The 24,943-nt window shown below is 44.6% G+C and overlaps 1 protein-coding gene across 1 annotated transcript in view; it reads left to right on the plus strand.

The window, feature by feature from the left end:
* The first annotated feature begins 263 nt into the window (after positions 1 to 263).
* Positions 264 to 24,943, plus strand: part of Jam3 (junctional adhesion molecule 3) — a 51,970-nt gene continuing 27,290 nt past the window's right edge. The window contains exon 1 of the mRNA XM_050160091.1: positions 264 to 390. Coding sequence (XP_050016048.1) covers positions 315 to 390 — 76 coding nt within the window. The 5' untranslated portion in view covers positions 264 to 314. The remainder of the gene's footprint in view (positions 391 to 24,943) is intronic.

Here is a 24,943-nt window from a genome sequence, read left to right on the forward strand (position 1 = left end):
CAATTCTTCTTAGATCTGTTGCAATAATCTGCAGTTTTATAAATCCACCCCTCCTCCCTCCCGGACTTGCTTTTTAACCCTTCTTACCCTTCTTCCGCTAAGTTCATTGACCAAGGTACCACTTGCAAGCCTTGTGCATCATTGCATCCATAGCAACCAGACTTGAGCTTCTTTGGTCACCATGGTGCCGGCTCGACCGGGCCGTGTGGTCGCTATGGTAACTGGAGGCGGATCGCAGGGTCCAAGTAGTCTGAGCGCATGCGCACAAGGCCAGTTCGCCGCTGCAAGCCTGAGCCCCTCACATTCCCCTCGACATGGCGCTGAGCCGGCGTCTGGGACTTCGGCTCTGCGTGAGGCTGCCCGACTTCTTTCTGCTGTTACTCTTCAGGGGTGAGTTGATGCTTTTGTGCCCCCTGGGAAGTGGGATCTGTGGCGATGGGAACTGGGCGGCCCGGGCCGCCGTGGAATAGCGGTTTCGGTGCCCGGGATTTCGGGTCCGGCCGAGGCGCTGAGGGGTGGCCTCTGCGGGAGCGTGGCGGGCGCGGCTCAGCGGGCTGTCGGGTCGGGTCTCGGGCTGACCCGCGTGGATGCGGCTGGTCCTGGACAGGGACACGGCCCTCTAGATTCAAGAAGGACCATGGCAGCTGCCTGACGAGCTCGAAAACTTACTGGGAGAAAACCACCCCATCGGCAGCGTGGTGCCCAGAAGTCGTGGACTAGGAGCGGTTTGGGAAGCTCCAGAGGCCTGTCTTCCCGGGTGCTGCTGGGGTCAACAAAGAAGCTGAACTGGGCAAGGCCGGCCATCCTTGCGCTGAGCTACACAGGGATGAGCACCTTTGTCGCAGAGTGGTGAAGGAGAGACCCTTACCCCCAAATAGCATCTGGGCCATCTTGATCCCGCCACACTGCTAAACTTGAAAGTTTTGTTCATTTTCTTTCCTCTGAATTCCTGGGAGAGAGTATTTCCCTGGTCAGTTTAGCAGAAGCTCTTAAGTTTACTTTCTATAAATAACATAGGGCACTTTGAAACCGTTATCTCAGTCCTTAAAACAGTTCTGTGAAGTAGGTTTTTGAACCCATTTTCAGAGGCTACTTAATATAGCCTTAAAAAAAAATCAAGACTGCATGCCAGACAAGTAGTGCCAAACTTACGGCTGTATAAAGCACCGCTCCCTACTCACAGGTAACCCTACCCGTACCACTCACTCTTCAACCCTTGGATCATTTGTTTCTTGGGTTTGTTGCCGCCCGTGATGTTTTCCAAAAAAAGTACAAATTAACACACCGAGGCACTGGCACTGTTGGGAGTGGGGGCGGGAGGTGGACAGAGAGGAAAACAAAGCGTTTTTGTGTTTGGTGCTTATTCTCGTGGGGTGGTCAGAGTGGCGGTAGTAAAGAGAGGGAGTCTGGTTCAGGAGTGCTGGGAACAGGCCCCTGTGATAAGGGTGAGCATGTGCCCGGTGACCAGATAGTTTGCCTGCAAGTTCTTTCAGAACCAAGTGCGGGTGGGAGCTACAGATGACCAGAGGCTAGCCAGGAGACAGGAGTGTCAGGAATGTCCAGCTCCCACTGTGCTGGTCACACTGACAGTGTTCTATTCACAGCCTAGAACAGCTCCCTATTGTTGAGGAGGTTTGCTCACATGAAAGTCTGCAGTTTTCACTGGAGATACATTTGGCAGTTGACCTCAGGGATGGATTTCTACTTGGTGACTTGCTAGTAAAAGCAGAAAATGCAAAGGGCTTCATCTGCTCTTAGTCTCAGGTTTCGCCCCGTCCTGTCTTGTGTAAAATCCCTTGGGTTTCTTGCTATCAAGAGATGGGATTCACTGGCATTGCATAAGTACAATACGAATTTGTGATCTAGGACGGATGGCAAAGAGGAAGGCACAGGATGGCATTAGTCCGCTTGGAAAGCTGTGACTTGTTTGTTCAAATGAGGGGTTTTCCATTATATGGCTTTCAGCTTCCATATACCCTAGAGCTGTACTCCTGGGGCTGGAGAGAAGGCTCAGTGATGACCAAGGTGAATTCTGGCAGAGGACCCAAGTTCTGTTCACAGCAACCAGGTTGGGTGGCTCAAACAGCATGCGACTCCAGCCCTGGGGGTCTGACACACTCATGTGTGTCAGGATCAGGCACCTGTACTCATGCAATTCCTCCTTCACAGATGAGTGAGCAGAAAATAAATCTAAAACCGTGCCATCTTCCCAGGTGAAAACTATCTTCTTAATGTTTAGCACAATGCTAGCCCCTGTCAGCTGTGACTCTTTGCCACGGCACTACGGAGGCTGAGGCAGGAGGATCACTGTGAGTTTTAAGCCATCCTGGGACGTACAGTAAGTTTCAAGTCACCCTAGGAAACAACAAATTACTAGTTCCAAACTGCATGTGATAGCATATTCCTGTAATCACAGTACTTAAGGGGCGGGGGCTGGGGGATCACTGTTCAGGTTCAGCCTGGGCTACAGGGCAAATGCAAGGCATGCCAGGGCTACACAGTGAGATTCTATTTCAAAAATTAAAAAAAAAAAGCTTCCGACACAGCAGTAAATATTTATGTGATTATCCTTTGCTGGGCTGTATTACGACAACCTAACACGTACTAATTCATTTCATTTTGCTAACTTTAGAGTACGTTACTGTTTGTGTAAAGCAGGAAAAACAGTAACACACGCATGCAGAGGTGAGATGCTTGCGGTGGTACCTCAAACATCTTCAAGTTGTAAGTCTCTAGTCTGTGGTAATCCGGTCTTTGGTTACTCGTTTCTTCTGTTTGACAGTGGAAATCTTATAATGGATGACTTAAGTAAAATTAACAAGTGTTCAAAGCCGTGCTGTTTCTGTCTAGAATATTCCTTTGTGGGCTTTATGACTGGTGTGATTCAGTTTGACAAATGTTATGGCTCATCTCCTTTTTGAGTGATCATGCGCAATTCAGTAACTTTCCAGAACTTTGTTGTTGTTGCCTTTGTTTTTTTTTCGACACAGGGTTTCTCTGTGTCGTCTTGGCTGACACGGAACTCAATCTGTAGATCAGACTGGCCTCGAACTCACAGAGATCCATCTGTCTCTGCCTCCCGAGTGCTGGGATTTAAGGCGTGTGCCACCACCGTCTAGCTAACTTTCCAGAACTTTTGACGTACCAGAGAGAGGCCTTCATTTAGAACTAGCATAACAGTTTGTAGTCTTGAAGACAGTTTGTGGGGTGGAATGCAGAGATTTCTAACCAGATATTCTAATTCTTTCACTTATTTGGACTCTTGAAGCATTAGAATTACCTATGTTCATTGGCTGATTGGGATTGAACTCAGGGCCGGGCAAGCACTTTGCTGCAGCTATAGGCCAAGCCCCTTTAAGATGTATATTTTTTTCTTTTTTTCCTCAGAGCTGAGGACCGACCCCAGGGCCTTGTGTTTGTTGGGCAAGCACTCTACCACTGAGCTAAATCCCCAACCCTCCTCCCCTTTATTGGGTTTTAATTCCTTTTGATTACCTGATTGCTAGAATCATTGTCAGGGTTGTAGGTGTACTTTAAGAAAAACAAAGGACACCTGGTCCCAAAACATGAACTACTTGGATCAGCTGCTCATCTCCGAATGATTAGTTTATGGCCATGCTACAGGCCGAGGGGACTGGATGGGTAGCGTCTAGAGATCTTAGCCGTCAAATAACGGCAGTGTTATACTCCGTCTCCTGGGCTCTGTGGACGGCGAGGGGTAGCTTTAAGTCAGTTTCTTGAAAGCTTTAAGTCAGTTTCTGAAAGCGAGCAGATGCTCAGGCTTGCTTTCTGAGATGCTTGTGTGTTGTAATAGAAGACGCTGTGGTTGTAGCGCACCCGGCTAGCAGCTGTTAGAGATGCAATATTAACAAATTCCTTCTTCATAAATCCTTTGAATTCTTCCAGAGCACAAGTGGGGTGAAAGAAAAGAAAATATGTGTGAGAGTGAAGTCAGAATGTACAGTCGGCCGGGGGCATCCTAGTGATGGCAGAGTCTCTCTCTCTTGAGGTGTGTTTCCAATTAGGTCTGAGTGTGATGACATTAGGGATGAGTGCAAATTTGAAATCTTTACACGTGCCCATGAATTGAATTCTAGCACCGTATGCAAATATCTCCACTGGCGTATGAAGAGATCTGGAAACCAAGTTGGGTAAGCACATTCTTTTACACTCAGGTTAGCAAGGACACTATGCGCTGTATGGAACTAAAGCATTCATTGACTGCCTCTTTGTTGCTCCCCTGGTGCACAGAAATCATCCTGAGAAGCAGCCCTCTTTCTCATGCCCTGGGAAGCAGTGGTTCTTCATGTTGGGGTGTTTTGGTTTTCCTGCCTCTCAATAGTGTTTATCGTGTGCTCTGTATCGCGTGTTCCAACAGCCAGTGTGCGCAGCAGGATTGCAGGGCTGGGCTGCTTTAATCAAGCCACAGGGAAGATTAAGGCTGTGTAAAATTTTTCCCTTTTGTTTTTTTCTTTTAAAAGTTTATTTTTCAAATAAATGTTTTACTTTATGTTGTCTTAGTTCCTTTACAGTTGCTGTGAGAAAGCACCGTGACCAAGGCAGGTGATAAAAAGAAGCATTTAATTTGGGATTCACCATTCAGGAGGGTTAGCGCTCAAGACCATCCTGAGGGGGAGCAGGGCAGCAGGCAGGTGGGCGTGGCACTGGGGCAGTAGCTGAGAACTTAATTTTAATCCGTAAGAAGGAGGGAGGAAAAAGAGAGAAGAAGTTGAGAACTAATCGCGAATAACGTGGGCTTTTGAAATCTCAAAGCCAACACACTTCCTCCAACCAGGCCACCTTCTGATCCCGCCCAAACAGTCTGACCAACTGGGAACCAAACATTCAAATACATGAGCCCTGGGGGCTATTCTCATTCAAGCCATCACACATATGTATGGGTGTTTTGCCTGCATGTTTGTTTGTGCACCATGTGTGTAGTGCCTAAGGAGGCCAGAAGAAGACAACAGATTCCCCGAGACCAGAATTACAGATGTCTGTGAGCTGGAAGGTTGGTCTTGGGAATTGAATTCAGGTCTTTTGGAAGATAACCAGTGCTCCTAACCATTTAATCATCTCTCCAGTCCCCACAACTTTATTTGTATGAATGTGCGCCTGTTTGCCTGTATGCACATGACATATATGCAGATGTCCAGGGAGGCCAGAAGAGGGTGTCAGGTCCCACAGAATTAGAATTAACAGGTGGCTGTGAGTCACTTTCTGTGGGTGCTGGGTTTAGAACCTGGGTCCTCTGCAAGAATAGCAAGTGTTTTTAACTGCTGAGTTTTCTTTGCAGCCTCTTTATGTCTCTTGTAGAGTATCCCAAGACTTTGTTGGTTCACCTTGTTCCTACAATTATTGTTAAAATCAAATTCTACCGGACACATTGTTTGTTGTGTCTGGTAACTTTAGCTCCCAGTAATCTTTCCTGTCTCTGAATAAACAAACATCTTAGTCTATAGCATCTCATTCAAACACACATTTTAAAATGTCTGTGTTATGTCGGGTACTATTTATTCTCCATGGTAGGGGTACACAGGGAATAAGAAGCCCAGCCCGGGGAGAGCCAGCATGTCTGTATGCCCTCTCACACTGGGCTTTGGGTATCGGGTGTGAGTACACGGCATATTATTACTGATGTTGAAAAAGAAACTGACCCAGAACAGAGACGTCTCTAGTAAGTCTTGCCTGTCTGTCTTTGTCACTTGAAAGCCAGTTAACATTTTTAACCACTTTGTGTGTCTAGGCATTTTTAGGATATCTTATTTTAGTTCAGTGGCTGCAGGAACGTCAGGGAAGCCTCAGTTTTTTTTCTCTAGTAGTTGTCAAGGAAGGCAGTGGTATTTTCTGCCGTCTACTCTGTGTAGCTGCAAAGTTAGGAAGACAAATGTGGAGAGATGCTTATGGTGCACTTTAAAGGACACGGGCTGCGAGTACTACAGTTTGTGATTGCAGTTATGTAAAACACCGGGGGGGGGGGGGGAATGTTCAAAACATTGATGGGCTGCGTCTCCAAGTAGTGGAGCCCGGGGCTGGCTCTTCACTGCTCTTGTGTCTTTCTGTCTGAGGTTTCTGCTTTACTTTCAAAGTCTTCTTTAATGAGGGTTTTTTTTTTTTTTTAAAAAAATAATTAAAAAAAAGTTGTGTTTGTTTTGATAGCTCACGGCTCCAGTTCTGGAATTTTAGATTTGACATTAGTAAAGGGAAAATGGAATTTGTTTAAACACATGTAATCTGTGCTTTTTTCTAGTTTCTTCTTGACAGCCAAATTGGATGAAGGAGGAATGTCCTTGAAGTTCAGTGGTTTGCATATGTATTCTTTGCGACATATTTGAAAGATTAATTGCCATTGGTTTGGGCAGAACAGCTGTGGCTTCAACAAATGGTTAAGGGGAACTGAAAGCCGCTCGGAGTACCTGCCCTGCCCCCCATTCATTAGGAACAAACAAAAGCACCCGGGGCATTGCTTGGGCTGCTGCTACCCTCTGATCGAGCACTGCTCTGTGCCAGGCGCTGATTCTCTTGGGCAATGGGAACGACGGCAGGTTGACTTCAGGGGAAGCAGACAGTTGTCCACTGGTGTGCCCCAGGGTGGACATCCCTGTTTTTAGCATTAGGTGCAGCTGTCTTGAGGCTCACTGAGTATGTAGCAAATCCTCAGACAGCTGCTTCTCTTTCTTTGGCCAAGGTTTTCACTAAAGCATCTCTATTGGGGTATTATTATGATTTTCCTTTTTGGGTCAGGGCTTGTGTAGCTCAAGCTTGCTTGGAACTGTGTGTGTGTGTATGCTCCCATAATGCCAGAGGTTGATGTCAGGTGACTCACTTAATTGCTTTTGATCTTATTTTCTGAGACAGTCTCTCACTGAGCCTGGACCTCTTCAGGCTACACTAGGCAGGGTGGACAGCAAGCCCCAGGGGCTTCCCGTCACTACAGCTCCAGCACTGGGGTTGTGGCTCGTTGCTGCCCTGCCTGGGCCTTTAGGTGGGTTCTGGGAAATCCACTCAGGTGCTCATGACTGTAGTGACTGATTGTTCTGCCTCAGCCTGTGGTATTCCAGGGTTATGGGAATGTGACACCATACTTGGCTTTCTTAGGGATAATTGTGATGTCCATGAGTGTAGATTCAGGTGAATGGAGATGTTGAAAGCGTTAAGGTGGAGGACATAGTGTATACAGGGATGTTCTTGTGAGTTTGTAAACAGTGTCTGTTGAGACTGTGGGTTATGACAAATAAGTAATCACAGCTGTTGACTGCCGTGTGCCAGGCATTGTATATCACAGGCCGTCAGACTGCCGTGTGCCAGGCATTGTATATCACAGGCCGTCAGACTGCCGTGTGCCAGGCGTTGTATATCACAGGCCGTCAGGCTGCCGTGTGCCAGGCATTGTATATCAAAGGGCGTCAGACTACTCTGACATAATATCATAAACGGAGTGCCTTAAACCATAGACATTTGTGTCTTGCTGTTGTGGAGTCTCGGATGTCTGAGATTAAGGTTGCTGGCAGGTCCAGGTCCTAGTGAGACCGTCTTCCTGGCTTGTAGATGACATGGTGGAGGAGTGAGAGCTTTGGCGCCTCTTAGAGTGGCCACTATCCCGTGATGGGGTCCTACCCTCATGACCTCATCTAAGCCTAGTTACTGTTTTTTTTACCTTCAAGACAGGGTTTTTCTGTGTAACAGCTCTAGCTATTCTGGAGCTAGCTCTGTAGACCAGGCTGTTCTCAAACTCAGAGAAACGCCTGCCTCTGTCTCTCGAATGCTGGGATTACAGGCGTGTGCCACCACCTCTGGCTGCTTAGTTCCTTCTTAAAGTGTGTACCTAATACCATCTTGTTAACGGTTAAGGCTTCAACATGAACTTCAGGGGATGTAAACTTGATCTGTCTCAACTGGTCTTAGCAGTCGTTTTTATCTGCAGGTACCGAATTTGTAGGTGTGGAATCTGAGGCCTGGCCCAAGGTCACAATAAATAAAAGAGCCAAATTCTAACTGAGGCAACTATAGTGCCTTTTCCAAGGCCCAGGGGCCAGTGCACAAGAGGAGGCAGAAAGAAAGGATGAAAACACCTGAAGAAGGGTTGGAGCAATGTGTGACACATGGCCATTGCACCCTTCACCTCTCAAGGACTGTGACTACCTGACTTGTCAGCATTCTGTTGCAGAGGGGGAAGAGCTCATGAGGCCCCACCTTCCTGAGGGCTAATAGTTGCTGGGTAGTGGGACTTAACAAAGCTTTTCTGTGGACCTATAAAAAATAGAGGAGCCATTGTCCCTTGGAGATCATTGGCAATAGTTATAAAGCATCTAAACACAACACCCGGTTAAGAATATTTGGCATTACAGTGTAGAAATTCATTTGTCAGGTAGAAGTAGAAATATATGTGAACAAAAGAAATCAAGAAGATTAGGGTAGAAAGAATACCTACAACAGTGATTCTCAACTTGTGGGTCTCGACCCCTTTGGGTGGGAATGACTCTTTCACAGGGGTTGCCTAGGACCATTGGAAAACTCAGATATTAACATTATGATTCATAACAGTAGCAAAATTTCACTTATAAAGTAGCAATGAAAATAATTTTATGGTTTGGGGGTCACCAGAATGTGAGGAACTGTATTAAAGGGTTGCAGTTCTAAGGGAGGTAGAGAACCACTGGCCTAGAAAGCATTGTTGGTAGTTTCAGTAATATGCTGCAGTATGGGCACCCTGGTTCTAGCCTAGCTTCTCTTTAAATTCTAGACCCTCCTCTTAGCTGCAGGGAGGCTGTTCCAAGACCCCCTGTGGATTCCTAAGTCTGGACAGAATCTGTGTCCTGTGGTGCTTCTGGTCCGCAGGATGACCTTGATGCCTTTCCCCATAGTTAAGTACTTACTGTGGGCTGTGGCTGAGATGCCTGCAGTCTGAGAACAGGGAAATACAATGGATTTCTTTTTCTGTCACAATTTATAGTTAGAAGATCCATTCTTACCACATCTTAGCAGCTTCCAATGACTTCTTTTTCTTTGCTTATCAAGGCGAACATTTTCAAATTTTCACTCAAGAGTAGCACTGTCTGTGCCATGTCTGAACTGCCAGTGTTGGCATTTGGGGCCCTTAAGTAAAATCAGAGTTATGCAGCTACAGTGTGATATTGTGATGGTGATGCAGTTGTTATCAGATGCTCCTAAAATGAACCGTCATATATGTAGTGTAGATGTGAAGGATGGGGGAGTTTCATGCCCTAGGAGGGATGGAGCAGGGTCACCTAAGATTTCACCTCACCACTCAGAGTGGCAGTTTCTAACTTGGAACTCCTGCTTTTGGGATTTTCATTTACCATTTCAGACTGCAGCTGACCCAGGTAACTAAAACTGCTGCCAAGGGCTCCTGTGTCTCAAAGTATACTGGCTTTAGTGTTCTTGAAATGATCATTTACTGGATACATTATTTTAGATTGTCAGTCATTTTATCTTGGGAGAGTAGAGGGAGGTTGAGGGAGAGGGTATGTGAACTCTGTGCCCTCTGTTTAAGATGTCTAAATTTTATCTGTTGTCTCCTCCATATTGCTTATCTTTCTTTTCCCTAGCTACATTAAAGGCCATCCCCCTTCCTTTCTTTTGGGGGGCATTTTGAACTGTTACTGGAGTGTGTCACCAAGACGAATTTCTTTTTAGTTTTCTACTTTTTATAATATGTGTATTTATGATTTTTTCCTATTGATTCTTAAGTATTTGTTTAAGAGTCGTCTTTTGTTTACTTATTCTTTCCCCTAGGGGCTCTGATTAAACGTATTCAGTTACTGTGCCCTTCACAACTGCTAGTTTTCCTCTCATATTTTTATATTCCTGCTTGTGTAAGCTGTTGTGAGTTCCGCAACTCGGGACTTCTGCTTCCAGCCCTATCGCATCTGTCGTTGACCCATGCCTGGGGGCTTCCCCTACTGATTATTTTGTTCATTTCTAAAATTCTACTTGTTTTTTCTTGGGACTTTTTGTTTACATTTTTGAGTTTTGAAAAACTTTAGACTGGACATAGTGATATGTGTCTATAATCAGTCTTGGCACTCAGGACCCTCACACGGGAGGGACTTGAGTATGAGCCCAGTTTTGGCTATAGATCGAGAGCCTGTCTCAATCAACAAACAAAGTTTAACATTTATGCATAGCTATCTTATTTTCCATATCTGACATCCCAAATATCTAAAGGCACGTGAGTCTACTATTTCTTGCTTCTTTTGACTTTTACATGAGGTTTGTTTCCATGCTTAAAAGAAACATGGTTAATCTCTGACAACTGAACCTAATTCAGGGGTGCTTTTTCTGAGAGCAGGGTTCCATTCAATGGCTGCTGCCACCCTCCAGGGTGACTGTTCCCCCTCACAGGATCCCTGGAATAATTTAAAATGTCAAACTCTGCTTCCCCTTTGTTCCCTTTGGTTTAAGGACACAGTGAACCCTGAAATGTTTAGATAGAGATGGTGCTCTCAGTGCCCCCATCCTGCTTTCTAGTTTAGCCCAAGCCATTACTGTTTGTCCTTTTACTACCCCGTGCTGCCTGTGCGTCCAGAGGTGCAGCCAAGGCCTCACTGTTGGGGTGCCCTGCATTTCGGCAAAGCTCTGTTTTGCTTGTTTTCTCTTTGGATTAAGACAAGAGTTGCCCACAGTTCTTTTAATGCTTGTTTTGAAAGTAACACTTTTGTCATTCAAATGTCATCTGCTCTATTTCATACCCTTCCAGGATGGTGTGATGTCCCTGGGGAGAGAGTGCGCATAACACTGCTTCAAGGTTGGGGCTCTGGCGGTTTAGTCACGTGCCTAGTCCTGAGATTGTAATCTCTGACCATCTGTCATCCAAGACACAGCAGCATAGATGGGAGAGTTATAATCATCCGGTGTCCGTCGTTTTAATAACAGCTGGACAGAGGTGACCTGGAGCTTCCAGCTGAAATCTGAGATCTTGCTTGTACAGGATGAATGCTGACTTAAAAGGACAGATGCCACCCACTGTACCCCGTTCATGTGCACCCTCTTCCTGGGTGATAGAAGACACACTGCATTATGGGTGTTGGACATCCTAGATTCTTTCCAGATGTTCATGTGATTTATATTTGGATCTTAAGGAAATAATACTGGTTTTAATCCAGATAATTTGAAAGCAATTAAAATCACACCTCTTTTACACTACCACCAAAAATATGCATGGTTCTCTCCCTGTGGAATTAGATACTGACTTCTAATTGTGAATGTTAGATCCTAAGAAGTGACTTTCCAGGAATACAGCAAAGTTTTTAAGTGGCTAACTGAACCAGTACACATTCATTCTTCATAATTGCGCCTGCTAGTTTTGAAAACGTCCAACTGAAGTTTCTTCTTTCAAAAATTTAGATGTGGCCTAGAGCCAGGTAAGTGTCAGTTGAAGGCCTGCTGTGAAAGTTTGGAGAAGCTCATGATTGGAGCCATAGCGTTTGTTTAAATTGCCCCTCAACCCCATTTAAACCTCTCTTCTTTAAAAGACTAGTATCTCAAGAGTTCCTGCTTTTATTTACCAAGAACCAAAAAGGCATAGATAATCGGTTGGGTTAGCATTTTTATGCTTTTTGTCTTTGTTTGTGTTTGTTTGTTTTTTGAGACAAGTTTATTGTTTCTAGAAGACACAGACAGTCTCACAGCAAATTCCCTGCTCCTCTGGCTCTTACAGCCTTTACCCTTCCTCTTGAAACGTTCCCTAGGCCTTAGGTGTATCATTGGTACTGGATTCTCAGCTCTGCTTTATGACTGTGTTTTGTGGTGGTCTCAGCTGTTGCAGATCCTTGATGAGGGTGATAGCTAAGAAGATTTGTCCCTAAGCGCCTCTGATGGTTTTTTATTTTGTTTTGCTTTTCGAGATGGGAGTTTCTCTGTGTATCCCTGGTTGTCCTGGAATTCCCTTTGTAGACCACATGCACACAGTACCCATGGGAGCCAGAAGAGTGCATTGGATCCCCTGGGAATAAAACCCTGCTCCTGTGGAAGGGAAGCCAGGGGTCTTAACCACTGAGCCATCTCTCAAGTCCCTAATTTTTGCCTTTATGAAAAACTGGCCAGGTGGAGGTGGTGTCACTTGCCTTTAATCCCAACACTTGGGAGGCAGAGGCAGGCGGATCTTTGTGAGTTTGAGGCCAGTCTGGTCTACAGAGTGAGTTCCAGGACAGCCAGAGAAACCCTCGAAAAACAAAACAAAACAAAAAACAGGCGTAGACTAGAAAGTACAAATGGAAAATACCAAAGAGTTGAGCATAAACCCTAAGACAGTTAATTCTGTCTGGCGAGTGTTGGCAAATAGACACTGGATTCCTGAGACACATTCTCCTGTACTTGTCACTAGACTGGAATTCCCTGGTTGTTTTACGACCCACAGGGTTGAGAACCACTGTTTTGGGATGGATGGCAAGGGGTTCAGAGGTGGTGATGTACATCAGAGAAACACAGCACATTTGTCAAGTGCATTCATGAAACTGGATATTCAGTTCTACCACTTAATAGTCAGGGACTAAAGCTTGTTGCGCAGTGCTGTAGGCCTCAGCTGCCTCCCACCGGAGAGTCTTAAAGCATGGTACTCAGTGGGGGTACTGACATGCATGCACAGCTGGAAATATCTGGGTCATTTTCAGTGGCCCTGGCATGCAGTGAGCAGATACACATCTCAACACTGCAGCCCGTGAGCAGATTCCCCATCGGAAGTGGAAAGGCTCTGCCTTACAGCATCTCTCCACTCTAAAATTCAGCATCCCGCATGTCTAAGTGAGCAGATAGGTAAGGATTTGCCTGTAGGTAAAAAAACAGCAGAAAAGGGGGAACCAACAAGTTGGGACAACAGTGGACCAGCAGCAAGGTCCCGGCCTCCTGATCCTCAGCCCAGTTGCTAAGTAACAAGATTGTTATAAAACAACTTCTTGCACAGAAGTCCAATGCAAGAACATTGTATAGACAAAGGAAAATTAGTCTTGTCTAGCTAGGTCTGCAACAAGGCAGATTCCAAGATTTGCTGTCCAGTATATGCCTCTAACTTAAGCAGCAAGCCACACTTCCAGACTCTAAAGACTTCAACTAAAGAGCTGAAATGAATACAAGTATATCTAGGAGAGAGATTGGAGAGGTCAGAACTTAATCAATCCCACATTGCTCTGGTTTAATGCTCCTGCATGCGGCTCATTGTATCTTTGGGTCTTGAACTTTGCTGGGTTGGGTGTTTCTTTTTCTCTACTTGCCCCTACTTTTTTTCTGGTTTACAAAAGAAAAAAGAATGTCCTTCACCTAAAACCTGTACAACACAGTAATCTCAAAAGGTGAAACCCAGGATTCACTGAAAAATCCTGGGGAAGATAAAACCAACTAGAATTCCAGCTATCAGCACATTAGAATGTGGAGGCTGAGTTAGTCACGTGCCCCTTTCTGTCCTGGATTCCTCTGTCATTTGTCTCTTCTAAGACATGGTATTGCTAGGCCAGCCTGGAACTCACATCCTCCTGCCTCAGTCTCCTGAGAGCTGACTTGTACATATGCCGTATAGCTAGCTTCATCCACTTAAGGTATTTATTTATTGAACCAGTTGTCTATTCTTAGTGTAAACTCAGCAAGTTACAGTGGTATCTCCTTTACTCCAAAACACGCTAGAATTTCCACTAAAATGTCTTGTGGTTCAGTGTTTTCTGGCTCAGGCAGGAAAATGTTCCCCAAACATAAGAGGTCTAATCTTTCTATAAATAATCAGAGAACCACTTTTGGGACTAATGATGTCCGAGAAATGTTTTTCTTCTTTACTCACGAATTTTAAAATTAGATTAATATTTTACAAAAGAATTTAGGACAACCAATTGTATCTTGAATAAAATTTTCCAACATAAGAATTTTTATTATTTTTTTAATTTGTAACCTTCCAAATCAACTCTTCTTAACTGGGAAAAATGCCTGTGGCTATTCTGATACCATTTTTATAAAAAGAAGTATAACAGGGAATAGACAAAGTGAAGAAAAGAAATCTTAATTATAGCTAAGGTGTCTTTTGCAAAGCTAGGGCACATTGGTAAATGGAATCCAGGGCCTTGGAAGGGCTTCCTCCAGAGGGGAGGGCAGGAAGCCTAGGGAGCTTCACATTGTCTTTAGATAACTAGGAGTTAAATGAATTGCAGCTTATGTATGTAGCCTACATATGTAGCTGCAGGAAAAGTTAATTCCAGCACTCGGGAGGCAGAGGCAAGCGGATCTCTTGGAGTTCGAGGCCAGCCTGGTCTACAAGAGCTAGTTCTGGGACAGTCACCAAAGCTACAAAGAAACTTTGTCTTGAAAAAAAAAAAAAGATAACAGTAAATATCTAATATTTAGTACTGAAAAGCAAACCTAACAAAGTAACAAAGCACTTAAGGTTGTGTCAGGAGCTCTGCTGAATGTGTTCCACATGAACTATTAATGTGTTAAGTCATTTACTTTTGATTTTTCTTTTCTTTTCCTTTCTTTCTTTCTTTTCCTTCCTTCCTTCCTTTCTTTCTTTCTTTCTTTCTTTCTTTCTTTCTTTCTTTCTTTCTTTCTTTCTTTCTTTCTTTCTTTCTTTCTTTCTTTCTTTCTTTCTTTTTTTTTTTTTGAGCTAGGACCTTGCAATGCAGCCCAGACGGGTCTAGTACTCACCATGTAGCCCAGGCTGGATATGGGCCATCATAAACTGAATTTGTCCATCTTAACTCTAACACACTCATAGATTATTTTTGTTCCTGTTAGGTACTTTGATGGGAGCTTTATACACCCAGTGTTTTGTAAAATAACCCCACAGAGGTATGTGTTATTCCTGGCTTCTAGACAAGGAAACTGACTTAAAGTACGCAGCAGAAGAGAGGTTCAAAGTCACATTCAGCTCCTGTTTGCTGTGATGAATAGGACTGTAGAAGGGAAAGGGATTGCCTCAGAAGCGGATGTTGTGAAGAGAGACAGAAAGGAACTGGTAGAAAGGCAATGCCTTGCATGTGCACCAGGTCGGCTGGAGTAGCAGAACTAGAGGACAGGAATGCAGCGGTTACTCAGAAGACAGTGGGAGCTGTGGTGGCGCACACTCGGGAGGCAGAGGCAGGCAGATCTCTGTGAATTCGAGGCCAGCCTGGTCTACAGAGCTAGTTCCAAAGCTTCGGAGAAACAAAAACAAACAAAAAGAGAAGGTGGACTCCACAGAGCGGGACAGCATACTACTAACCTCGGGATCTCCCAGCAGAGAACCAACACTTCAGGTTTATTATCAGTTTCTCCAGATTACATAGCCATTCACTTGTAAAATGAGGAGAAGCTGCAGTTCTCTAGAGCCCAGCTTCATCTCCCAGCTTCTCTTTGGAAAGAAGGGAACCAACCACACTGTCATCCAGAAAGGTAAACCCTTGGAGGTAAGGGGAATTAGACTGGGCAAAATCATGTGACCATGATTCTTCCATTACAAATAACAGAGAAAAAGGGATAAATAAGTCATAAGATTAAAAACTGGTAAAAAACAAAACAAAACAAAAAACGGAGTAATAGCGTCCTGATGAGATCAGAAGCATGCTCCACAGAAGAGAATGTCTTGCCTTGGTACATAACCCAGTTCAACAACCTGTGACTGGGAAGATCACAGAACCTAGGGTAGAAGTCCAATAGGTTAATTTGTCAAATGTAACATTGTCAAGTTGGCTTTCAGTGTATGTGATTAAACTCAGGCCTGGGTTCTCAACTCCGGTCAAAGAAGCTTGTTTGTGCACAGGGCAGCAGTTGTTGGGGAGGTGCATGACTGTCTGCGTTCTGAGAACAAGAAATCGAGTGCTCAGTCCTAAGTGGGATGTTGGTATCACATGCCTTTCCCCTACTGCCACTGCCGCCGCCACCACTGAGTCTCGGGGAACACTAAGGAGAAGTAGAAAGGAATGGAAGAGCTAGAGGATGGGAGGGGACGGGAAATGCTTGACTCAGCTGTCACACCCACCAGCTCACAGTGCTCACTGTTAGCTGTGAAAGATGTGTACAGAATCAGTCCAGTCAAAAGGCCGGCATAATTGAAGTATTCCCTAGGAACCATCCCTGACTGAGGAGGTACTGGCAGGTGAGATGCTGGGAGAGGAGAATTGTTCTTGTACGAGTGTGTGGCCTCTGGCAGGTTTCCCATTCTCCAGTGCATGGTCCCAACCAACACGTGTCTGGGCAGCGTCAACAGGACTTAGTGGCCTATCCAAAAGAAAGAAAGAAAAAGAGATACACAAGTTTTGAGGGGGTCTTGCTCGGGGAGGCTCAGTGGAGCTGAGGATGAAATGGGAGTAGATATGATCTTGTTTCACTGTAATACATTATGAAATTATCAAGAAGTAGTGATTATTTTTTAAATGGTATCTTCAAAACTGAGCTGATTTTCTTCCTCGAAGTCTCTTACGCCTTAAAAACGTGTGAGCTAAAAGGTGTTGTGCACAGGTAAGAATAGCAACTGAGTTTTAACAGATCTTATTTACTTCGCATGTGGCAAACGTACTTGACAAGAGAAGCACCAAGAGTAAATTATGTGAGTTCATGAGAACCACACACCAGACAGACACCTCAGCAGCCCCGATTCTGAACTCACTCTGAGAAACTTGGCCTTAGTTTGCAAACAGCAGGTAAGACATTAGCCATGGGCCTTAACCTTGGCCTTAGTGGGGTCCAAACCTCTCATCCACCACTAGGAAGCATCCTCTCAACATTAGTGTGGGGGTGGGGAGGGCTATGCTGATGGACGCCACAGGTGGAAGAGATGACCAAAGAGGAGTTCCAACAACAAATTCATCCCCGTAGTTTATTTCTTCTGCTCTCTCCTGGAGCTGTGTTAGCACCAGGCTGTGCTGGGAAAATCACCAAATTAACCTCTCTGAAATGATACACATATTGCTTTGATTTAATTTTTTTAAAGATTTACTTTTTATTTATTTCTGAGAGTGTGCCAGGCCTGCAGGTACCACCCACAGAATCGAGAGGAAGGTGTCAGAGCTCCTGGAGCTGAAGCTACGTGTCCTCATTAGCCACCCTATGATGTTTCTGGGAACCCTTGAGTCCCAAGGGCCGAATTTATGTTACCAGGATGGGCAGCGGGCCCTTTTACCTGCTGGTCCTCCTTTTTCCATTGCAATTAATGTGAATGTTCATAAAAATAGTTTTGGAAGACATTTTAATTTCCTATGGAGTATCCAAAACACAAGCATGTGTTCCCTAGGGGTCTAAAACGCTGCTTCCAAATAAAAGTCATGGAAATAGTTGCTCTCATTGAGTGATGGCTCCAGAGACTCATAGTTGGGTTCCAGACTCATCATTTAAAGTCATATGATCAGGGCTGGAAATGTGGCTCCATTGCTAAGAGCATTGGCTGCTCTGGCAGAGGAACAGGGTTCAGTTCCCAGCACCCATCTGGCAGCTCACAACCATCTAGAACTCCAGTTCCAAGGGTCTTGATGGAGGAAGGTAATTGGTTAATTATAATAAACCAACTGCTTGGCCTCATAGCTTAGAACATAGGTGGGTGGAATAAACAGAATAGGATGCTGGGCAGAAGAGGAAGTGAGGTCAGACTCTGCTCTGCTTCCGGAGAGACACCATGCTCCACTCTCCCAGGATGGACGGAGGCTAGAATCTTCCCGGTAAGCGCACCTTGGGGTGCTTACACGCATTATTAGAAATGGGCTAGTCCAGGTGCGAGAATTAACCTGTAAGGGCTAGAGTTCATGGGCCAAGCAGTTCTTAAATGAATACAGTTTGTGTGTTGTTATTTCGGGCATGAGCTAGCCAAGCGGCTGGGGTGTTGGGGACGCAGCCCCGCCGCTCCTATTTCAACAGGTCTGACATGCTCTTCTGGTCTCAGTAGCTACCAGGCACACGTGGAGTACACATACATAAATGCAGACAAGCACTCACATACACAAGACATTTAAGTAGATAAATATAGCCAGACAGTTTACAGCCAAACCAAATACAGCAAAAAGTGAAAATGTCTTCTCTGATAGTGGGATGTGTAAGCACCTGGAGATTAGTAAGCACACCCATGGGGCTGTCTGAGCGCTCCTGTCCTGACCACAAGATCTTGGTCTATCTCTCTCCCCCATTCCTTCCCTGCCTCCTTCTCTTCCTTCTTTTCATCTAGATGTGTTTCCTGGTCTCCATGATCTTAGCTGAACTGCCATGCCGCACGCCTCCATGGCATGGTGGACTGCAGGTTCTGAAAACATGAACTAAGCAAACTCTTCCCCCTTTACAGTTTCAGTGCTGTCCCAGGAACAAACACTGATACACATAGAAATTAGGCCTAATTAAGAATGCCAACCCACTGCAGGGCGGTGATGATGCACACCTTTAATCCCAGCACTTGTGAGGCAGAGGCAGGAGGATCTCTGAATTTGAGGCCAGCCTGGTCTATGGAGAAAGTTCCAGATTAGCCAGGGTTACACAGAGAAACCCTGTCTCTAATAAACAATCAGATAAAAATACAGGCAAAAGTCTACACAGAGTAATTCCTTAGTACATTTGTTTTTTAATTCCAGACCTGATTTTTTTTATCATGTCCCGGGTCTTCAGTGTATAGAAATTCAGGACTCGGATACATGCAAGGACGGTTGTAAAGGAGGTGGCAGAGAAATGAAAACAAGCTGTGTGGTGCCTGCCTGCTATCACAGCTCTCAGAGACAGAGGAAGGAAGATCAGGAGTTCAGGGTCATCCTGGGCTACACAGAGCGTTTGAGGCCACGCGGTCCTTGGCGTGACTCTATCATTCAAAAAGTTGAGCACAGCTGGTTCTCAGAAAGAAACAGTGTTAGTCAGGGATGTTCAGAACCGTTCAGCAAACACTTCTTTAAGGTCAGGTCTCATCATCTGAACATTGATTCCAGGGTGCTTTCAAGCTCTTAGCTGAGGAATCTCTCTGCTGTGGGGCAGTCAAGAGTAGGATTTTTTTTCCTCTGGTGGTGTATAACAGAGCCGTCTCTCTTTTGAAATCGCCTCAGCTACTTGCCGTGTTGAAGACCTCAAATGCTTTGCTTTGAAGATGCTTTTCTTCTGAAATCTACTGAGATTTCTGGATTTAGACATAATTGGATTGTTATATAATGGGATTCTAAAACTGAATTTACAACATGAAAGAGCTTTGTGTCCCATGGTCAGTCTCCCAGGGTCAGGTCCTTAAGGTAAACTGACTCTCTGCACCCAGAAGCCATCAACTGTCAGCTCCTCAGGAGGGGTGGGGAGTGTGGGAGTCCCTCCATGCTCCCTGCTAGAAGGTTGACTACAGTGAGTGCCCGAGTTCAATGGTCCTGTAATGCACAAAGACACTGTTTTGCTCCAGACCTTCTGACCTCTGACTCTTATATTCTTTCCTCTCTTATGCTACAGATGCTGAGTCTTGGGAGGAGGAGATGTGATACAGTTGTCCTATTTGTGGCTGTCATATTTTTAAAAAAAATTTGATTTATTTTTATTTTATGTGCACTGGTGTTTTGCTATGGGTGTCAGATCCCCTGGAATTTGAATTACAGACAGCTGTGAGCTGCCATGTGGATGCTGGGAATTGAACTCAGGTCTTCTGGAAGAGCAGGCAATGCTCTTAACCACTGAGCCATCTCTCCAGCCCCTGTCATTTTTTTTTTTTTTTTTGCACTCTAATTGTGAGTTTCTATGTTAACCACTGTCCATTATATCGAGACTGCTCTACTGTGGTCTGAGAGCTACACTAATGTGTGGGTACTATGCCATTTTATAAAGCATTTGAGAGGAGCTGGAGAGATGGCTCAGTGGTTAAGAGCATTGCCTGCTCTTCCAAAGGTCCTGAGTTCAATTCCCAGCAACCACATGGTGGCTCCCAACCATCTGTAAAGAAATCTGGTGCCCTCTTCTGGCGGCGCAGGCATCATAAATGCAGGCAGAACACTATGCATAATTAATAAGTCAATTTAAAAAAATATCCCAGGTTTCCTTTAAAAAATTAAAATTACATTTTATTCACTTTGCATAAATATGTATATGTCATAGCTTGTATATAAAGTTCCAGGACAACTTGGAAGAGTCGGTTCTTCTGTGTGCATGTGAGGACTGGATTTGACATAGTGGACTCACAAGGGCCGAGACTTGAGTCATCTCGCTATCTTTATCTTCCCAGTCCAGGCAAGAGGTCCTCGGGTGAGGAAGGGAAGGCTACCCTGCTCTCTGATTGATTTTGTTATTACCAGATTCCCAATGTTGTTTTTTCATTCTCGGATGGCAGCCCCTTGAAGTCTCTTCATTCCTGATGTTCAAAGCTCAGTTCAGTATTTACTCCAGGATGCTTTCCTTCAAGAAGAGAATGGTTCTTTGGAGTTTCCAGCACCCTGCACTTCAGGCTGGCAGCGTTGGTATATTGGCACGTGCAGTTGTTCGCTGATAAACATCTTGATTCGTCTCTCCTTTGGTAGACAGTGGCTAGATTTACTAATTAGACAAGTAACTAACTCAATAAATCTTAACGTATTTAGTTTGGCTTAATATTGTTAAACATTTGTTGGGTGCCCATGTTCTTGGTACTTCCCAGAATGCTTTATAAATTACCCAAAAGGGCATGGGTGTCCTGGGGGTTGTTGAGAGTCACTGCCTTTGCAGGATGGTCTGCAGAAACCCTTAGTCCTCGAGGGTCAGGCCTCACTGAGAGCTTGGGATGAGGGCTGACACCTTAAGATAGGAATGGCTCCATTTCCTTTTGCCGTCCTCCTCCTCAGTGGTTTGTACTGAGAGCCAGTTTCTGAGAGGCAGAGCTGGCAGAGTGTAGCCACAGTTGTTAATGGCCGTGGTAGGTGCTCTGCATTGCAGGGCCTCAGCTAATTGGATAGTCCCAGGTGTTGACCATTCTGCATCATGCAGTCAGGAATAGAGCACGTGAGTTCATTAAAACATTTTTAGATTGTTTTATGTGTATAAGTGTTTTTGTCTGCAAGTATGCATGTGTACCACTTGTATGCCCAGTGCCCCCTGGAGGCCAGAACCGGGATGAACAGATGATTGTGAGCCACCATGTGGGTGCTGGGAATCAAGACTCCTCTGAAAGTGCAGCCAGCACTTTTAACTGATGAGCCATCTCTCCAGCCACTGGCATTATTTTCTTAAAACCTTTTATTGGATTTATTTTATTTTGTGTGTCTGAATGTATTGCCTACGTGCATATATGTATGTGCACCATGTGTGTTCCTGATGCTTGAGGTCAGAAGAGGGCATTGGATCCCCTAGAATTGGAATTATGGTTGATTTCAAAACACCATGTGGGTGCTGGAAACTGAACCTTGCTCCTCTACAACAGCAACAAGTGTTCTTAACTATTGAGCCATCTCTACAGCTACCCTGGCATCATTTTTGATCCCTGTGGAATCATTTGGTAAACTTTTTTGGAGCATGTTGACACTAGTCAGCACCTTTCTGCAGAAGCGTTCCTTAAATCTTAATGGCTGTTGCTGCTTGAAGGAGCAGGCTCATGTCTAGCTGTGGAGCTAGCTCTTGTTTAAGAACTGTGAAGAAGTCAAAACGGTTTTCTTAAACATTTGCTGGATTTCTGACTGGATAATCCTTATTTCAGGTTACTCGTTCTTGATCAATCCCATGGATTATGGAAAATAGATTAGAATCAAGGTCTCTGTCAGGTTGTTAGTTTGCCCTCCCTCCCCAGAAAGACAAGGTCTTGCTGTGCGTGGAGTCGGCCACAAAGCTGTACTTCCTCCATCTTGGCCTCCTAAGTGCTGAGATTACAGTTTTGCATCAGCATACCTGGCCTGTTTTTTTTTTTTTTTTAATTAAATGTAATCTTTTGTTGTTGTTTGTCTTTTTGAGAACAGCGTTAATTTTTTCCTAATTATTTCACTGTGTAAAAACAAACTTTATGTAACACACAGGAAACATTTCCTTTCTCAGTTTCCTTAAAAATCTGGCTCAGATCCAGTCCTTGGGACTAGTCAGTATTTAGGGCAAGCCTGCTGCATACACAGGAATGAATGGCACTGGCTCTGCCTTCTAGAAGGAGAGCTACCCCTGTATTTTTCTTCTTTCTCTCCCTCCCTTCCTTTCTCTCGTCGTTCTCTCCTCTCTTCTTTCTTCCTCCTTTTCCCACCCCTTCTGTGGCAGACTCTCTGTGTAGTTCTAACTGTCTTGTAGCTCACAATGTAGATCAGGCTGGCCTTGAACTTACAGAGATCCTCCTGCTTCTGCCTCTGGAGGGCTGGTCCTGCCAAGCCTCACTGCATATCATCTCTATGTAGACTTGTAAGAAAAAGTAAGAACAGCCCCAAGGTATTGGAAATCTGTTTGGAAAGCTTTTTCTTAGTGAAACAAAAGTTGACGCCCCGTGGCCAATACCCTGTGGCGAATACCAGCAAAATTCAGAGAGTTCATGTGAGATATTTGGGATTTGCTAAATTAGCTTCAATTTTTGGGACAACAAAATTATTTTTTTTTATCTACCAAGGAGGTTTTGTGTGTGTGTGTGTGTGTGTGTGTGTGTGTGTGTGTGTGTATGGTAAGAACTCTGATGTATAGGTGCCAGCCCAAGTCCACAAGTAAATGCCTCTTCTAGGTGGACTCGCTGTTTGCCTCTATGTTGGCTTTGTCATCAACAAGGTGGTTGAGGTGGTAGGGAGAACGCTTTGCTGCTGTGTACTCAGGACATTGTTGCCATGCACAGAACTGTGCACTGAACTAATAGTGTTTTCTCTGTATCTTTCCTGGGAATTATTTAACATTATCGGAGCTCCCTGTCCATGTGATTTCCCTGCCATCTGGTGATGTATAGCTTTCCACCTGCTGATGCTTTCAGGGACACTCAATAAACACTCTGTTCCTTGACTCTCCTCCTCGCTAATACCCATTGGTGTTTCGTCAATAGAGCCAGAACGTAGGGAAAGTCCCTGTTTAAATGCATGCAGGTTGTGCAGAACAGGAGTGAGATGAGGTGTTGGGGAAAGCCCTAAGCATGTGGGTGTTGGAGTCAGAGTGGCAGGCTCAGATACAGGTGCCAGAGTAATAATAGTACATGATGTTGAAGTCTGTTTGCATTCCCTTAATTGTCTTCTGTTCCTCGCACTCTTCGCTAACTAGAAGGGGATTTGAGGGTGCGCATATAAAGAATCTGGTAAGAGCCTTCTCTCACTTTGTCCTGATCATCCCTGGTAGTAGTACTGGAGAAAACAGCATTTATTAGCCTCGGTCAACTATATTTGTAAGTTAAACTTTTGCCAGTTATTTGTGTACATTAATTTCCTGATTTATGCCCTTTTACTTTTCTTTATCCAGTAGAGATTTTTCAGTGCTTCCCTAACTATATTTATAAATCATTGTGCTATTTTTTTTGCACTAGTGTCTGTAAGATTATAATTCATTGATAAAAGTCAATCACATAATATGGAAAATTGTTATTGAACTGGACATCACAACCTGTGCCCCAAGTGAGGGCTGGCCACCATTCCTTGGTACATCAATTTAAAAAGCCAAACTAAAAGTGGAGAACAGAACTGGATGATGGTGGCACACGCCTTCAATCCCAGCAATTGGGAAGCAGAGGCAGGTGGATATCTGTGAGTTAAAGGCCAGCCTGGTCTACAAAGTGAGTTCTAGGATACCCAGAGCTGTTACACAGAGAAATCCTGTCTTGAAAAAAACCAAAAGAAAAAAAAAAAAGGAGAGAAAAAAGAAAATTAATTCAGTGTGGCCACATAGGGAAGAGGGACTGTCTTAGTTGGTTTTTCTTTCTTTTTTAACATTTATTTATTTATTTATTTATTTATTTATTTATTTATTTATTATGTATACAATGTTCTGCCTGCATGTCTGCTTGCAGGCCAGAAGAGGGCACCAGTTCTCATTATAGATGGTTGTGGGCCACTATGTGGTTTCTGGAAATTGAACTCAGGACCTCTGAAAGAGCAGCCAATGCTCTTAACCACTGAGTCATCGCTCCAGCCCCTTAGTTGGTTTTCTAGCTGTAGAGAGACACCATGACTAAGGCAACTTATAAAAGAAAGCATTTAGTCGGGGGCTTGCTTGCAGTTTCATGATCATCATGGCAGGCAGCATGGTGCATGCAGACAGGCAGGCATGGTGCTGGAGCAGTAGCTAAGAGCTCACATCTGATCCATAGGAACGTGGCAGAAAGAGATCCAGACTGGGTCTACCATGGGCTTCTGAAGACTCCAAAGCCCCTCCCCCCACCATACCCGGTGACATACCTCCTCCAAGAAGGGCACACCTCTAATCCTTCCTAAAACAGTTACACCAACTAGGAACCAAACATTCAAATGACCTGTGAGGGCCAATCTTATTAAAACCACCACAGGGACAAAAGGATCCAGCAAACTTCCCATGTGTGTCTTCAGGTCCTTAAGTGAGATCAAAGTTTAAGTAGAGGGCAAAGGATGTGTCCATCTAAGCAGTCCTGGTCCAAGTGTGGTCCCTCCACCACTTGCCCATCGTTGTCTGGGCTTCAATCTTATCCTGCAAGGTGGGCTGTCGTTTGTTAGAAAGGTGTGAAAACTGTTTTGGGGAGACAAGATCCCCCTCTGGCTGGCACCTTTCCTTTCTCTCAGCATGAGGTTCTTGGGGAAATTTCTATTTCTTGCATCGATAGTCTGATAGTCAGATTAGGAGACACAGCGTCTCTTTAGAATTGTTTCATGTCTGCCGGAATTGTTAGAGTATCTTTATCAGAAGGCAGGTCAATGGATATAAAGATAGAAACGTGTTATTGTTTGTCGTCACTGCATGTGGCAGCACAACTGTGAAGGTATACTGTCACGTTGTGAGGCCAGGGGTCGACCTCCATTTTCTGGGAGCCTTCCATTTTGATTTCACTATATAGTCTTGGCTGGCCTGAACTCACTATGTAGACCAGGATGGCCGCAGACTGAGAGGTCTACCGTCTCAGCCTCTGGAGGGCTAGATTTTCATTTATTTATGTATTTAT

Source organism: Alexandromys fortis, unplaced genomic scaffold (genome assembly GCF_014885135.2).
Source record: "Alexandromys fortis isolate MF-2015 unplaced genomic scaffold, M_Fortis_MF-2015_v1.1 scaffold_108, whole genome shotgun sequence".
Classification (NCBI taxonomy): domain Eukaryota; kingdom Metazoa; phylum Chordata; class Mammalia; order Rodentia; family Cricetidae; genus Alexandromys; species Alexandromys fortis.